The sequence below is a fragment of the Solanum tuberosum genome, unplaced genomic scaffold (genome assembly GCF_000226075.1).
Source record: "Solanum tuberosum cultivar DM 1-3 516 R44 unplaced genomic scaffold, SolTub_3.0 scf00026, whole genome shotgun sequence".
Taxonomy (NCBI): domain Eukaryota; kingdom Viridiplantae; phylum Streptophyta; class Magnoliopsida; order Solanales; family Solanaceae; genus Solanum; species Solanum tuberosum.
The window spans coordinates 1,425,790-1,442,647 of record NW_006238952.1 but is presented as its reverse complement, the minus strand read 5'-3'; the positions used below and the strand labels follow the sequence as shown (position 1 = coordinate 1,442,647).

At 32.4% G+C, this 16,858-nt stretch overlaps 3 protein-coding genes across 4 annotated transcripts; 2 read left to right on the top strand and 1 right to left on the bottom strand.

The window, feature by feature from the left end:
- The first annotated feature begins 1,048 nt into the window (after positions 1 to 1,048).
- Positions 1,049 to 2,985, top strand: LOC102596280 (premnaspirodiene oxygenase-like). The gene is made up of 2 exons (XM_006341637.2): positions 1,049 to 2,033; positions 2,197 to 2,985. Exons 1-2 carry the CDS (start codon positions 1,143 to 1,145, stop codon positions 2,809 to 2,811), a joined length of 1,506 nt encoding a protein of 501 aa, XP_006341699.1. The 5' UTR covers positions 1,049 to 1,142; the 3' UTR covers positions 2,812 to 2,985.
- Positions 2,986 to 5,878: 2,893 nt separating this feature from the next.
- LOC102595946 (premnaspirodiene oxygenase-like) lies at positions 5,879 to 7,583 on the top strand. Its single transcript, XM_006341636.2, has 2 exons — positions 5,879 to 6,787; positions 6,889 to 7,583. The coding sequence occupies exons 1-2, from the start codon at positions 5,888 to 5,890 to the stop codon at positions 7,495 to 7,497; spliced, it is 1,509 nt and encodes a 502-aa protein (XP_006341698.1). The 5' UTR covers positions 5,879 to 5,887; the 3' UTR covers positions 7,498 to 7,583.
- A 4,315-nt stretch (positions 7,584 to 11,898) lies between these two features.
- LOC102589949 (TPR repeat-containing thioredoxin TDX) lies at positions 11,899 to 16,452 on the bottom strand. Of its 2 annotated transcripts, XM_006341444.2 has the most exons (11): positions 16,225 to 16,452; positions 16,097 to 16,130; positions 15,617 to 15,727; positions 15,448 to 15,535; positions 15,272 to 15,352; positions 15,110 to 15,174; positions 14,847 to 14,987; positions 14,544 to 14,659; positions 14,411 to 14,465; positions 13,699 to 13,729; positions 11,899 to 12,470 (listed from the first exon to the last, which is right to left on the bottom strand). In XM_006341444.2, the coding sequence occupies exons 1-11, from the start codon at positions 16,335 to 16,337 to the stop codon at positions 12,142 to 12,144; spliced, it is 1,164 nt and encodes a 387-aa protein (XP_006341506.1). In that variant the 5' UTR covers positions 16,338 to 16,452; the 3' UTR covers positions 11,899 to 12,141. The 2 variants fall into 2 exon arrangements, with proteins under 2 accessions (XP_006341506.1, XP_006341507.1); XM_006341445.2 differs by lacking the exon at positions 14,411 to 14,465 and having other exon boundaries at positions 11,938 to 12,470; positions 14,543 to 14,659.
- Positions 16,453 to 16,858: the final 406 nt, after the last annotated feature.

Genomic DNA, 16,858 nt, shown 5'->3' with positions numbered 1-16,858 from the left:
TATATATATATATATAAAGATTATTTTATTTAGTTATGAATATAAAATTAAAATCCTAGTAAATAAATAATTGACGTTGCTTATTTTTATTTTTAACTTATTTAAATTTGATTCAACTTGTGTAATTGACCAAACAAAATATCAACGTGCTAAATAATTTTGTGGTCTATTGCACTCTATATATCTGCACATTCAATAGGGACCGATATGATTGATTATCTGACTGTATAGTGATTCTGCTGAAGTATATATAAATGGCATAAAATTGATAGTATCTCCGTTCACATTGTTATAGTTTTCTTTTTGGAGTCAAACGATAATAATTTTGCCTAACATTTTACGATGTATTTTTTCATCATATTGATATGCAAAAAATTAAAATTTTTAGTACTTTTTGTATAGTTTTTGAATATCTAATTTTTTTTATTTAAAATATTGAATTAATGTAATATAATTTAATTTTGAAAATTAATTAAATTAAATTTCGAAAAAAGCAATATGACAATTAAAAGTGGACAGAGTAGGAGATTACACACAAAGTAAAGAGTTAGGCACAAGCATATATATTTTTGTAGATCTTACTACAAATTGTATTTTTTTCCTACGATTGGTAAAATAAGAAAAGAAAGTATAAAAGATAGATAGATAAATAGATAAATAAAGAGTGGCTTATTTAATTAGTTATGAAAATTAAAAAAAATCCTAGTAAATGCTTATTTTAATTTTTAACTTGTCTAAATTTGATTCAACTTGTGTAATTAATCAATCAGAAAATGAGATGCGTTAAATAAACGTCAATTTTGTGGTCCCTTTTACACCAATAATCAATCATAGCGGTCCCTATTGAATGTGTAGATATATGTTCATTGAGAAAGATATTAAAACGATCTGTAATGTATAGGTAATGCTTTATTTTGGTCCTTAAACGTAGTTAACTTGATTGAAATGGTCCTTATGGTATAGGGATGGGTCACTTGTTTGAAATGGTCCATAAACCAATGGGAGAACAAAAGGTTCTAAATAAAAGTGAATTTTGCTAGCGCAGCCAATGATGCTGACAATTTGTACGGCATAAATCAATGTATTCTATATATTGAGTGTCTAATTTCTCATCCATCCTGTTTTGCTTAATTATTCAGCTTATGGAGTTGCTATTCATCATCACTTCACTAGTGTTATTCCTTTCTTTCATCCTTCTTTTAAGGAAGCAATCAAAAATCTTCAACAAAAAATTGCCTCCAGGGCCATGGAAGTTACCTTTTATTGGAAACTTGCACCAGTTAATGAATGGCCGCCTTCCACATCATACTTTCAGAGATTTATCGCGAAAATATGGGCCCATTTTTCATTTACGTCTTGGAGAAGTATCACACGTTGTTGTATCTTCACCTGATACAGCAAAAGAAATCATGAAAATTCAAGACCTTCATTTTGCTACTAGGCCTCAATTATTGTTCGGTGAAATTATTATGTATAATCACTCGGATATTGGAACATGTCCATATGGTGATTACTGGAGAAACATGCGCAAAGTGTGCACCCTGGAACTTCTTAGCACAAAGATGGTCAGATCATTTGATTCAATTCGACAAGCAGAGATGTCAAGTCTTATTTCATCGATTAATTCCATGCCTGATTCATTAATCAACTTGACAGATAAGATATTTTGGTTTACAGGTCCTGTAACTTGTAGATCTGCTTTTGGAAAAATAATTCATGGTCAAGATAAGTTGATAATGTTGTTGAAGGATATCACTTTATTAGCTGGTGGATTTGACTTGACTGATGTATTTCCTTCCCGAAAATGGCTTCATGGAATTTGTGGATTGAAGTCGAAAATATTGAAGGTTCACAACGAAATGGATGCAATATTGGAAAATATCATTAATGAACATTGTAGAAATCGAGCAAATGGTAAGAAGGGTAATAGTGAATCTGAAGGTGAAGATTTAATCGATGTTCTACTGCGAGTCATGGAGAGTGGCGAATTGGGAACTCCCATCACAAATAATAACATCAAAGCAGTTATTTTTGTAAGTTGTGTCAAATAAAACATCCCATTCTTATTCTCTCTTCTTCTTCTTCTTCTTTATATTTAAAAATATTTATTAGTATTAAAATTTTGAGTTTAGTAATCATTCATAATATTGGAATGTTAAAAATGAAGTATATCTGAATATTTTTAGTTATATACAGGACATGTTCTTAGCAGGAGCTGAAACATCATCTACAACAATTATTTGGGCATTTGCAGAAATGATAAGAAATCCAAGTATCATGGCTAAAGCACAACTTGAAGTTAGAGAAGTCCTTAAGGGGAAGAAAGTATTTGAGGATATTGATTTAGAAGAATTGAAATATCTAAAATTAGTGATTAAAGAAACATTAAGGTTGCATCCACCTCTTCCTTTGTTACTCCCAAGGGAATGTAGAGAAGAAACAAGGATTGGCGAATACACAATACCTATCAAAACCAGAGTCCTAGTGAATGCATGGGCAATCGGAAGAGATCCTAAATATTGGCATAATTCAGAAAGCTTTATTCCTGAGAGATTTGATAATAGTTCTATTGATTTTCGAGGAAATCATTTTGAATTCATTCCCTTTGGTGCGGGAAGAAGAATGTGTCCAGGGTGGTTATTCTGCTTAATGAACGTAGAACATTCTTTAGCTCAATTGCTTTATCACTTCGATTGGAAGAGTCCTTACGAAGGCCCTCTAGAGAATTTTGATATGACGGTAACAAATGGAGCAACTGCAAGAAGAAAGGATGATCTTTGTTCAATTGCTACTCCTTTTGATCTCTCTTAATAGTAGAAATAAACTTTAGAACTTTGTTCCTTTATTTCAAATAATTGTGCATTTCTCTGGTTGCAACTTGTTTAGAAATTCAAGAGAATGCTGTTGTTGCAGTTTACTTTCTTATAGATACTTTGTTCCTTCTTTCCAGATCTACTATAATAGACCAACATTACCCATGGTATGCAATTTTTATCATATATGCATCCCCCTTTTTTTTTTTTTAATCTGATGATAAATAATTTCTTATTTTTTAATTAAGTATCCTCTTTGAAATATTCAGTTGTTTTTCAGATACATTAATTTTTTGCAAATTTGTTTATTAACTGTTATTGTATCAAAAGTGAAGAGAACTGTATCGAAGTTAAGTACTCAAATCACATTTACTTCGTAGGTTGTTTTTTGTCACTGTATATAAGGAATAATTGAATTTGTGTACCTCTTATGTTTTCTTATGTTTTGTTGTTATTTAGTATCAAATGAAATGAACATTATTGTATCTAAGATACTTGCTTAATTCACAATTTGGCATCTAGGTTGATTTTGGTACTGTGCATCATAGTCAATGATAATTCTCTATATGATACTTAAAAGAATAAAAATAGTTATGAGAATTTATATTTGTATCACATTGAATTATGCTACTGTATATACAATATAATTGGTTTTGTGTACCTCTTATGTATTCTTGTTATTTAGTATCAATTAAAGCGAAACATCATTATATTTCTATAATAGTATAGCATTTCTAGTTGTAGGTATGAATGTATCATGTACTTTTTTTTATGTTTGATAAAAATCATTTTTATGTAATTGCAGAATATGATTTATGTAATTAAACATATTCCAAAGAACTCCCTAAAGTTTGGTCCTACCTACAACTCCAATTTTATTGAAGATTTAGTCTTGTCAATAAAGGACTAAGGTATTGAGTTATTCAAGGATACCATATATGCCCCATACCTAAATATCCCCAAATGCAACTTGAGCTGAATACCTGAGCGACGAAATCAACATTCCAAGTATTAGTTTTCGGAGTGACTATCTTTGCAATAGATATGCAACACTGTTATGGAAGTATGGTATCGACAAGTTCAAGGCGGGAATATGTTAGCGATAATGATGATCCTACAAGGCCGAAGAGTGGCTACACTACACCAGCAGAAGGCGGAATGATTAATGTAGAATAGTTATGTTTTATTGTATTGAAGATACGTTAATTAGTATTTTGTAATATTTCTTCCCGTTTCAACACAATTATTCTAAGTAATTATTAATTTGAAGATTGTTTTTGTCAAAAATTGTATTTCAATTTTAATTATTGTTCCAATATATATAGTTTATTATATAGTATCTTGTTACAAATTGTATCTTATACACCAATACTGCTGAAACAATATAACCATCAGATACAGAATATCTAATACTATATATTTTACACTTGGTAAACAATAACTAATTTTCAATTTATTTAGTATCTATTAACATGTGGTAGCCTTGATGTAAATCACAACATATGATACTATATTATTATCATATACACAATCTCCATAAAATTATTATGTATATGATACACATTTTATTATCAAATAATAAATTTGTGTATATGTTACAATTGGTACAAAACAATTAAGTTTCAATATATTTAGTATCCTTTAACAAGTTAAATCTTGTAACATTGATTTAAATCATAACAACTAACATTTTTTTATTATTAGATACAAAATATAGTTGAACTATAACGTATATGATACTAAATAAATTATCAAATAACTTAATTGTTATATACCCCAACACATGATACAATATGTTTTACACTAGGTATAAAACAATTCAATATATTTAGGTATATTGAATTTATGTTGTTGTAAAGTTTTTAGGTACTGACCATCAAATCAGCAATGAAATGATTTTTTTTTTTTACATATTCCTTTCATACTCTCCATTTGTTACTTAATTACATATGGTGGTTGTTATAGGCTATGGGGCTTTGAGAAGTTATTGTTCAGAGACTCGAGAAGTAACATTAGGAGAGATCAAAAGTACGCCATACATGCAAAAAATGCATATTCAACAGTTTGTCGCTTGTAACATTTATATAAAGTTAAAATCACACCAAATGATAATATCTTATTAGCAGATTCAAAATATACAGAAAATTAGTACACATGAAGCATAAAAATTCTTAAAAAGTAATCATCAAAAATCTTTTGGAAAGAAAGTACATGTTCTTATATTGTGACCTTCTTGTCCACAACGTCCACAACAATTCGTTTTTGTACTTAGCTTTTTGTCTGGATTTTTCTTCCTCTTTTTTCTTGGTCTACCAAGCATTTTTTTGTATCTTGGTGGCAAGACGACTTCTTCCAAAACACATTCTGGAGTTGTCCAATCATTTTTGTCTGGCATTGGTCCCATTGGAATTGCATAAGTATTTGTTAATGCATCATGTTTATAGTAATCAGAGCAGTAGGGGTGTATATCTTTAATATTCTTCTTCTTCAAAACGGTCATTGCGTGCACACAAGGTATCTCATCATGTTGAAATCTACCACATGAACAAGTTTTTCTCTTAAGACAAACAATGTAAATAAGATTCACGAACGAAATATTTTCCCCAACTACTATCCCATCACTTCTGTATCGCTCGTAACATCACTTTCCCATGATCCAAAATATTTCGAATCTTCACAAAATTGCGTTCCAAAATTGTTTGAATCAAACTTTTACTGTTTTTTCAAAGAACAACGAGAAGGTTTCATAATTTGAAATTTAAAAATTATAATTCAATTAGAGGTTTATGAACGACTGATTGGTTGAAGGAAGAAACGTACGCGTGATTTGTGGGAGTCAATTATAATTTCCGTTTTAATCCCTTATTTAACGCATTAAACTGATAACAAGAACTTAATAATTTAAGTATCCGCCTGCAATATTATGTATCCGAAAGACACTAAAAAAGGGATTTTGGTAATTAATGAAAAAGTAGGGATAGGAAGTAATTTCTTTCTTATACTATGTGATTTGCCTAATTTTTACTTAAATATTTGAGCTTCTCCAAAGGGGGAAAATAAGAAATATAATTTCTATGGAGATACAACATTTACTTTTCATCTTCGCTTCACTCTTGTTATTCCTTTCTCTCATCCTTCTTTTATGGAAGCAATCAAAAACCTTGAACAAAAAATTGCCTCCAGGGCCATGGAGGCTACCTTTTATTGGGAACTTGCACCAGTTAATGAATGGTCGCCTTCCACATCATACTTTTAGAGATCTATCGCAAAATTATGGACCGATCTTTCATTTACGTCTTGGAGAAGTATCACACGTTGTTGTATCTTCACCTGATATAGCAAAGGAAATCATGAAAATTCAAGATCTGAATTTTGCTACTAGGCCTCAATTAATGGTTGGAGAAATCATTATGTACAATTATTCCGACATCGGAACATGTCCATATGGTGATTACTGGAGAAGCATGCGCAAAGTGTGCATCCTGGAACTTCTTAGCACAAAAATGGTCAAATCATTTGATTCAATTCGACAAGCAGAGATGTCAAGTCTTATTTCATCCATTAATTCTATGCCGGACTCGTTGATCAACTTGTCAGACAAGATTTTTTGGTTTACAGGTTCTGTAACTTGTAGATCTGCTTTTGGAAAAATAATCAATGGTCAAGATAAGTTGATAATGTTGATAAAGGATATCACATTATTAGCTGGCGCAACTGAATTGGCTGATTTATTTCCATCTCGAAAATGGCTTCACCAGATTTATGGATTGAAGTCAAAAATATTGAAGGTTCACAAAGAAGCAGATGTAATTTTGGAGAATATCATTAATGAACATCAGAAAAATCGAGCAAATGGTAAGAAGGGCAATAGTGAGTATGGAGGGGAAGATTTAGTCGATGTTCTACTGCGAGTCATGGAGAGTGGCGAATTGGGAACTCCCATCACAAATAATAATATCAAAGCAGTTATTTTTGTAAGTTTAGTTTCATATAAAATATCTCCTTCTTTCTCTATTTTGTAGTATATTGAAATGTTAAAAACTAGGTATATCTGAATATTTTTAGTTACATGCAGGACATGTTCGTAGCCGGAGCTGAGACATCATCTGCAATTATTATTTGGGCATTGGCAGAGATGATAAGAAATCCAAGTATAATGGCTAAAGCAAAATTTGAAGTTAGAGAAGTGCTCAAGGGAAAGACAATATTTGAGGATACTGATCTTGAAGAGTTGAAGTACCTAAAATTAGTGATTAAGGAAACGTTAAGGTTGCATCCTCCATTTCCTTTATTATTGCCAAGAGAATGTAGAGAAGAAACAAGAATCGGAGAATACACAATACCTATCAAGACCAGAGTCCTAATTAATGCATGGGCAATTGGAAGAGATCCTGAATATTGGCATAATCCTGAAAGCTTTATTCCTGAGAGATTTGATAATAGTTCAATTGATTTTCGAGGAAATCATTTTGAATTTATCCCCTTTGGTGCAGGAAGAAGAATGTGTCCAGGGTGGTTATTCGGCTTAATGAACGTAGAACATCCTTTAGCTCAGTTGCTTTATCATTTCGATTGGAGGACTCCTTACGAAGGCCCTCTAGAGAATTTTGATATGACGGAAACAGATGGAATAACTGCAATTAGAAAGGATGATCTTTGTTTAATTGCTACTCCTTTTGATTAAACTTAAGAACTTTGTTTTAAATAAATAAATAATTGTGCTGGTTTATGAGCCTGTGATTACTATTAATAAAAAGAGTATTTATTTTACTATAACTTGTCCTCGTATCTTTACCTGATATAGCTATCTCTATCTTACATTTGAGTAAACTGATAACTCAAAGAAGAAGAAAATTAGCAATATTTGTGTTCAACGTCATACCAGGTTTGAATTAGGGCTGCATAACTTTTGGATCAAATCAACAATCCAAATGGATAAATTGGTTATTAGGTTAATGATTTGAACTATTGGTTTAACGGTTCGGAATCGGGCTATTGATTCAGGTCTCGGTTTAATTCATTTCTCATCACGATTTCTCAGTATAGGCATTCTATACTGCATTGCTGTTGTTTTACTCAGTTACTTTCGATGTTATTTGTAAAATATAATAAGTACTATTTGTATTGAGAAGTTTCTTTGATTGCTATAATCTGCACAAGAATCAATGGCTACAGATGTTGATTAGCTGATGGAACGACCAAATTGTATGAGAAATCTATTAGATTTAGAAAATGATTTGCTTTGCTTTGATTACTATAATCACATGTCAAGCTTAAGCTGCTAAAATGGCTATTCAGAGTTCCTTATCATACTTCTTCCTTTCACTTTAAATTAGATTTTGCACATCCACTTTTGGTTTCGTTTAGTTATAAGAACTAGCTAGCATCTATTTAGTGCATTACAATTATTAATGTATCAATATATTTTTAAAAAACCTACCGATACTTTAGATACACCTAGATTATGACATAAATTATAGTCATTAAATATCATACTTATAGCTATTTCAATTTAATAGCCTTAAAACTATAGTCATTTTTGTAAGTTATTCTTAAATAAATCTACAATATTTATTTGAGATAATATATCTTGAATTTAATATAATCTGAATTATTTTATAAATTTATATTTGATAAATTTAAAATGATTACAATTATATTTCCATATTATTCCACTAGAACTTATCAGCGTTTGCGTGCACGCTTAAAACATCAAGAAGTAATCATATCCGTTTAGTCTCTTATTTATTTAACAACTAGATATAGCACGGGCCCAACTTCATCGTATCTTTTTATTTTAATTTATGTATATATGTAGAATTTAGAAAGTTGAATAAATTTAATATGTCTTTTAGATATATAAGTGGTTAATTACTTTTTGTTTGCACAAATTTATTGTGAAGAGGTCCATTAAGATGTTTATAATTAAAGTATTTTTCGTCGTTGACTGTTAATTTTTTACTCAAAGTAGTTACAAGATATAAATAATTATTACCAATATTCAAAAATAATAAAGCAATAACTATAGAATATGAATTTAAAACTAAAAGTCATAGCTAAAACGGATTTCATAAGTTCGAAAAATTATACACTAATTAAATTAAAGTAGAACAAAAGAAATACTAATTTTTTTAAAAAAAATTTATGTGTCTGCTTCAGCGTGAAGTCTTGAATTTAAAACTAAAAGCCATAGCTAAAACGGATTCCATAATTTCGAAAAAAGTATACACTAATTAAATTAAAGTAGAAAAAAAGAAATAAATTTTTAATTTTTTTTGGAAAGTAGAATAAAAGAAATAAATTTTTAAACCATATTAAATTAAAGTAGAACAAAAGAAATAATTTTTAAATTTTTTTTCCAGAAGGACGCTGAAGCAAGCACGTCGATGAAGACGTGCCTGCTTCAGCACTAACTGTCTCTTATTAGGGAAAAATATACACGAATTAAATTAAAGTAGAATAAAAAAAAAAATCAGCACTAACTATCTCTTATATAATAAGAAAAAATACAAAGAAAATAGGAAAAGTCTAGTTGTTACGATCAAATTCAATTGAAATATATTAGTTTGAAAAAATATAAAACAATTATTTTTTCATAATATTAGTTACAGAAAATATGTTTATTAATTAATATATTTTCAAAAAAGAATATATATCTTAAATATTTAATTTAATGTCATTTATAAAGTTTCTTATTTGTCTAGTATAAATTTTAAATAATTAATTTTTATTTTTAAAATTTATTATAATTTTATGATTGCAATTGTGCATCCAAACAGAACATGTGTAATTACACTGGGGCAATCAAACATGTCAGTGTAATTACTAGACAGTGTAATTACTAGGCTGGTAATTACTATCCTAATAATTACACCAATTCCAATTACCAAGTGACTTTCCAAACAGACCCATAAAGTTCAAAGATGATCATTTGATGAAAAGGAGTGAATTGAGAAAAATTGGAGTTGATTTAAAGGAAGAACAACATATAAAATTTGTTGATCAGTATGTTCGTGGCCAAAAACTTGAAGGCAATTGCTAAAAGTTTGTGGCCACGAACGTGAAGAAAATGAGTTTCTACCTCACTCCACAAACCCGACAGCTGAAGCACGAGTTCATGCCAAACAAAGCCTGCTCATGGCCACGAACTCGTGCTTCAACCAACCAAACTATAGTAAGATGAGCTATTCAAATATATCTGCTTAGATTCATCAAAAGAAACTTTCAGGAACCAGGAAACTACACAAGTCTCCTTCAATCAAGTTGCATCAGATGAATTTTTTACAACAGTTAGTAAATACTGAAAACACTACGCCTTTTGTTTCTACAAAGCAAATGCATTTGATTCACAATCAAGTTAGCCTGCATATTGGGTGATCTTCTTTTCCAGGGAATTCTTGTCAGTACTCACAACCTTGTCAACCTCCTTGCCATATTTTATGAAAAAGAAAGATGGAACGAAACTTACGTTCCATCTTGAAGCCACGTCTCTCGCCTCATCAACATCAGCCTTCAAAAATGTAACTTTTGGATATGTTCCGGGTAGGTTTGTATAAAATGGAGAGAAATAACGACAAGGGCCACACCATGTTACAGTAAAGTAAAGGATAGCTAGACATGATGCTTCTGAAGCAGCATTTAACTTCGTCTCTAGTTCGTTCACAGAATGGATATCAACAATTTTTCCTGTATACAATAAACAAGTTACTAATTTATTGCATAAATATGTAGACTTGTCCCTCTCAAATGAAAGCCACACTACTTTGAGCATAAAACACACTTTTAGTCATCTTATTGTTAATGAGTAGTGAATTCGAAAAATCGAAGATCATACCATCATTCAAATCAGAAGCAGAGTCAGGATCCTGCATCATATTTTGAAAAAAGAGCAATTCATTAATCTATAAACAGAGTAATAAAGGACAACTCAATAATCCAGAGCTATTCCCTAGTCATTTTTTGCCGCTTGGATTAAAATGTAAAGATCAAAGAATCCCATTGTTAACTGTGTTAAGCAAATTGCGTAAACAAATGTCATACATTTTGTTTCTCCTCCTGGATCAGTAAGGAGAAAGCCTGTGCCATGGAAGGGAGTGGATTCATCGTGAGGATATTGCCCCTCACGGCGGAGTACACTTCATTCAATCCGATGAGAAATTGGATCAAGAGTCTATCCTGTTCTGCTTTGTTTATAATATCCTCAGCACCACTAATGCACAAGCTATCGCACTGACTTCTCAGATTCAAAGTGCTCAATTCTTCCCCTAACTTCTTCATCCTTGTGTAGTAGGCAGTGATATCCAAGATTCCTTGTGTGAGATTGTTAATTTCTTTCTGTATTTCATATATTTTTAATCCATTAGCATGATCATACCTATCCTCCAGTACCTTCCAAAGTTCCGCAGAGTCATTGACATATCCCACACTGTCCGAGATTTCCTTAGTCATGGAATTCAATATCCATCTTGTTAACATATCATCGCACCTCTTCCATTGACGGACTGCATCTGGTTTTCCACAACTCCCATCAATGAAACCTCATTTGTTTTTCTCTGACAAAGCTTGCATAACTCCTATCCTCCAGGATTGATATCTTTCTCCGTCAAATTGAACTGGAACCAGCACCGTCCCAGGGCTATCCGAGGGATGTATATATAGAGAGAGCAATGCCTATAACACTAGCAGTAGTAGTGAGAGTATCTTCCGCACCCGCCATAGATGTAATATTCGAATTGGTTATGAAGTTTACTCAAAAATGAATCAAAAACTACGAATCGAACCAGATCCAGAAGTAATTTCACTAATCTCCAAGAAAAATCGATTGCATGTATCACTCTGATACTATACCAAACTTCAGAGCCATGGTGAGAACTCAATCGAAGCTATAGCTGGCAATTGAAAGAGGAACTAACTGAAGGAGAATTCTGCTGTGACAAAATGAGAAGGAATATATACATAGCTTGTATGCAGCTAAGCCAAATCAGGAAAAATATCATAACTGACTAACTGCTATCCTAACCGACTAACTATAATCAGTTAACTAACTAATAGCATGAGAGTCCGGCAATTAAAATATTTTCAGATGTAAAATAAGTTGCCTAATTTTTTTATTTATAAGATGAGCTATTCATATATGTCTGCTTAGATTCATCAAAAGAAACTACAGAAATCTCCTTGAATCAAGTTGCATCAGATATTTTTACAACAGTCTAATTAGTAAACCTTGAAAACACTTCTCCACTGAAAGAAAGTTAAAATAAATAAATATGCCTTTTATTTCAACAAAGCAAAGGCATTTAATTCACAACACAGCAGACTATTTGCAAAGTTAGCCTGCATACTGGGCGATCTTCTTTTCCAGTGAATTCTTGTCAGCACCTACAACCTTGTCGACCTCCTTGCCGTTTTTTATGAAAAAGAAAGCTGGAACACTACTGACGTTCCATCTTGAAGCCACATCTCTAGCCTCGTCAATATCAGCCTTCAAAAATGCAACTTTTGGATATTTTTCAGGTAGGCTTGTATAAAATGGAGAAATAAAACGACATGGTCCACACCATGTTGCAGTGAAGTAAAGTATAGCTAGACGTGATACTTTTGAAACAGCATTTAACTTCGTCTCTAGTTCGCTCACAGAATGGATACCAACAATTTTTCCTGTATATAATAAAATAGTTAATTATTGCATAAATATGTAGACCTGTCCCTCTCAAATGAAAGCCGCACTACTACTTTGCAGCATAAAACATACTTCTATTCATCATGGTGTTAATGAAAACCAAAATGACAAATAGCACAAGGAAAATGAGAGTGAAAACAAGTTTTCTTGAAGAAATCAACATAACAAAGTTCTGGAAAGCAAACATTACATGCCCTGTAGCTTCAAAATATAACCAAATACTCGAGAGCTTTACCATAACATCATCTCACAGCCACCAGCAGCCTCCCCCTCATTTTTCACTTCTCACAGCATATAACATCATATAACAAACCCTAACCCACACACCACCCCCAAATGGTCAACAGCTTTTTCCACTTCCTCCCATGACAATGAGAACTGCCAACCTCTTAATACTGATATGATAAACTATCAGGAAATTACCAGAAGGTACCTAATAAAACCTAGAAAACCAGCTACACCATCACACCAGGCGATTGGGTGAATGTAGCACAAATATCTACATGAATATCTGCACATCATCTAGATTTCTGTAGGAGCGTCTAAGGCTTTAAGCTATCAATTTTATTATACCTTCAGATGGTCATTAACCAGTTCACTGGATAAAAAACAAAAAAATTTGAACTTGGTAACTTTGTACTATATCACAAAACAGTACATGGGTCGTACTGTAACCTTATATACAAGTGTACTCCTGATTTCACTTCTCTACGTCTAAATTGAGTCTAACACATCAACAATAGAGACAGTGTCATTAGAGTATAATTGATTACACCAAATATGATAGCTTTTACAAATTACAGCTGATTATAGTTAGCAGTAGACGAGCTCAAGGAAGAAGGACAACTATGGCGGTGATGCTAGGTATTTTTCATCAGTTGAGGATTGTACTTATTAGTTTTGAATTTCTTATCACTTCAGCTTACATTGAACGTATACCCGTAGGTAAAACAAAACCTGGATAATCACAGGAACAGACTGATGGATATGTTAATTATGATAAACTATCTACTGGCAAAAGAATGATGCCATATTTCCAAAGTCGATATTATAATAACAAATGCTGGGCACTACAATAACACAAGGACTACTGTCAAGAATGAACTATCAGTCACGACAGATAAAAAAGAAGCCTACATACACTTAATTCAACCATCAAATGTCAAATCATAAATGAGTAGTGAATTCGAAAAATGAAGATCATACCATAATTCAAATCAGAAGTAGAGTCAGGATCCTGCATCATATTTTTGAAAAAAGCATAACTCATTATAAGAAGAAATGAATCTATAAACAGAGTAATAAAGGGGCAGCAGAATGGGAAGAGTCAAAATTTAAATAGCAGGCCAACTCAATAATCCAGATTTATTCCCTAGTCGTCATTTGCCACTTGTAAAGATCAAAGAATACCATTGTTAACCGTGTTTAGCAAATTACGTAAACAACTGTCATACTTTTTGTCAATAATATTACTCCCCACCCCCTACCCCTTCGCCATGCCCTACCACAAAGAAAAGAGAGATGAGGTAACGGGTCAAAGTAGGAAAATGGATCCAACTGGATGCTAGCTGAAACTAGGTAGGAGGATATAACACAGGCTGCACAAGACAAACAGAAAAATAAAATGCAAATGAACAAAGTTGAAGACAACAGACAGAAGTTAATTGAGCTCTTCATTTGCCAAGTCTACACCTTTAGAGTGGGGGACTAAGCAGGGAAGTTGGAGCTCGGAAATGAGCAGTTAATAACCAATCAAATGATGTCTTAACAACATGGATGTCAGCTTTAGGTACAAACGAAATTATGAACTGATGCCAATGGCTGAAACTCATGGAAGATCACAAACAGTGAACTTCTTACATCCGGAAATCACACCGTGTGACAGCAGTTTCACAAAAGTATACCCAAGAAAACTTACAGAAGCTTCATGTTCAGATTGCTGTTCTTTCTTTTTACTCTTTTCATTAGCTGCCGGCAGTGCAAATTGATGTCAAGAATAATGAAAAGCAGCCAGTTAGTGACTAAATACTTTCAAAACACTTTTAAACACCTTTGATTCTGCCTGACGCTGCTGACTGTCACGCTCAATTTTTCTCAACTTCTTCTCTTCTCGCAGCCGTTGATACTTTCGGCAGTGCTCTTCAATTTTGTGAGCATTAGGTTCAACCTGCCATATTTCCAGGCCAAAGAACTCATTTTACAGTTTGAAGACATTTTTTCCTTCCCTTACTCTTAAGTTAAGTAAAAACAACGAAATTGAACTACAAGTAGTAGAAAATTTTGTGAACCATTCATATGGTTCGGGTACATCAGAGAGAAGGCGTAATGAACAAGGAGAAATTTGAATATTTGACCTTTTTAAGTATCTCGGCAATCTCCTCATCAAAATCTATCATGGATGCCACACGAAGATCGCTAGCTGCCTCTTTCCATAAGCCCAACATTGCTCGAGCCATACCCCTCACTTTGTATCCTTTTGCTGAGACAGGGTTGACCTTTAATGAAATGATGCAAGTGTCATTAGACTTAGGACTCAAAAATACAGTCACAAACATAAATGAACCTAAAATTTCTTTCTAGCTTATGTAAGCATGGCTGGAAATAACTTCTGAAATACCTTTAAAGCGGCATCAGCATCGCGGATCGCAGCATTGGGTTTTTTCAACTTAATGAAGACATTAGCTGCATAGACATTGGTGTTTGTCAAAAGACCACATGAAGGACATGATACAAAGCCAAAATAACAAACATTAAGATGGTAAATATGCCAAATACAAACCTCTTGTTGCGTATAATATTGCAGAAGTTGAATTCAACAAAATAGCTTCAGTTAAATGACTTATGGCTTCATCAAGCTTGCCTGCCAGAAATGTACAGTTCTAGTAAGGTGTAACTTCCCTAATCAATATTGTAAAAAGGAATCTTCATTACACAATTAGGTAAAGATTAGCTTCCCTTCAGATATTGCATCCAGTGCTTTCGCTCTTGAAATTTGAGCAGCATCTCGATTTTCATCTGTTACTTCACTTATAAAATCTCCCATCTACAATTAGACAACAAAGAAAAACTCATTAAAAACAAAAGAACGCCAAAGTTACATCCACCTAATCCTTTTATGACATACCTGTTGTGGAGGATCATTGTCAGGTTCCACAATATCAGTGTTATCCAGCTCGACATCAGATTCTATAATGTCTTCATCCAGTTCATCATGATGCTCTTCTCCACCTTGTTCCTGCAAACTCATTCCTTGGTAAACAATATTTCCCCATTTCACACCGAATGTCACGCTTTGTAAATCTTTAATTTGGCTCAGGCGAAAACGATCACCATTTCTCAAAATACCAAATATCATGAAGTATAATGGACCCTAGCAATTTCCTTCTTACAAAATAAAAACTAATCTCCACCCCCACATTGATCAACTAATCATAAAATTCATTGGTACACATTAATAATTAAACTAAATCACAATTTTTAACTATTTGGCAATATCAAAATTAGGTTGTTTTTTTTCTGTTCAAAGCAGAAAACAGTGACAAAACATTCAGCAATCACTAAAATGAAAAATTGCAGAAATGGCGAATTGCTAGCGGAAGCTTACAGATTTAACCGACGGAGGAACTTGAGCACCCAAGCTGTAATCAATTCATTCAACAGAAAAAAACAAATAATCAATTTGTTGTTTCGATCAAGGAAAACCTAAATGGTTATGAAAAAAAAAATGAGTACCTTTCGAGAAAGCTCTTGAAAAAGGTTAGGGAAGGATTCTGTAAAATTGAAGGATTCTCTTTGCAAAGCTCCACAAAATGCTTTAGGTCTTCAAGCTTCTCAGTATCCATCATCGTCCTCGCCACTCCACTCTCTCTCTCCGTGTCTTAGTTTTAGTAAATTTTCACTACTTTTTCCGCAGGATACCAGGGTTTTTCTACTCTTTTTTTCTTAATGGTCAAAAAGTACATTAACTATTCTTTTCTACCTTTAATTTAATTATCACCTAGTATTATTTATCGAAATATATATGAAATTTAAAAGTTAGCTGAAAACACAACTCTATGAACGAATTAAAATTTATCAAGCCTCTTGAATAAAACAAGGTGAAATTCATGCAATATTTGAAAACCACAAAAAATTATATGGTACACGACAACAACAATAATAACATACTTGTGAAACCTCCTAAGATATAAACTCTAGAGATAATAAAATGTACACAATTTATTAAAAAAACTATTTTTAAAAAACTCTCGCATATTATCAGCTAAAAGGAGATATTGTAGAAATTTTATTTTGTACGCGCACAAATTGTTTGAGAATTGTCTTTATTTGACTAACGGAGTTCTTGTGACCTGAAAATTCAAGATCT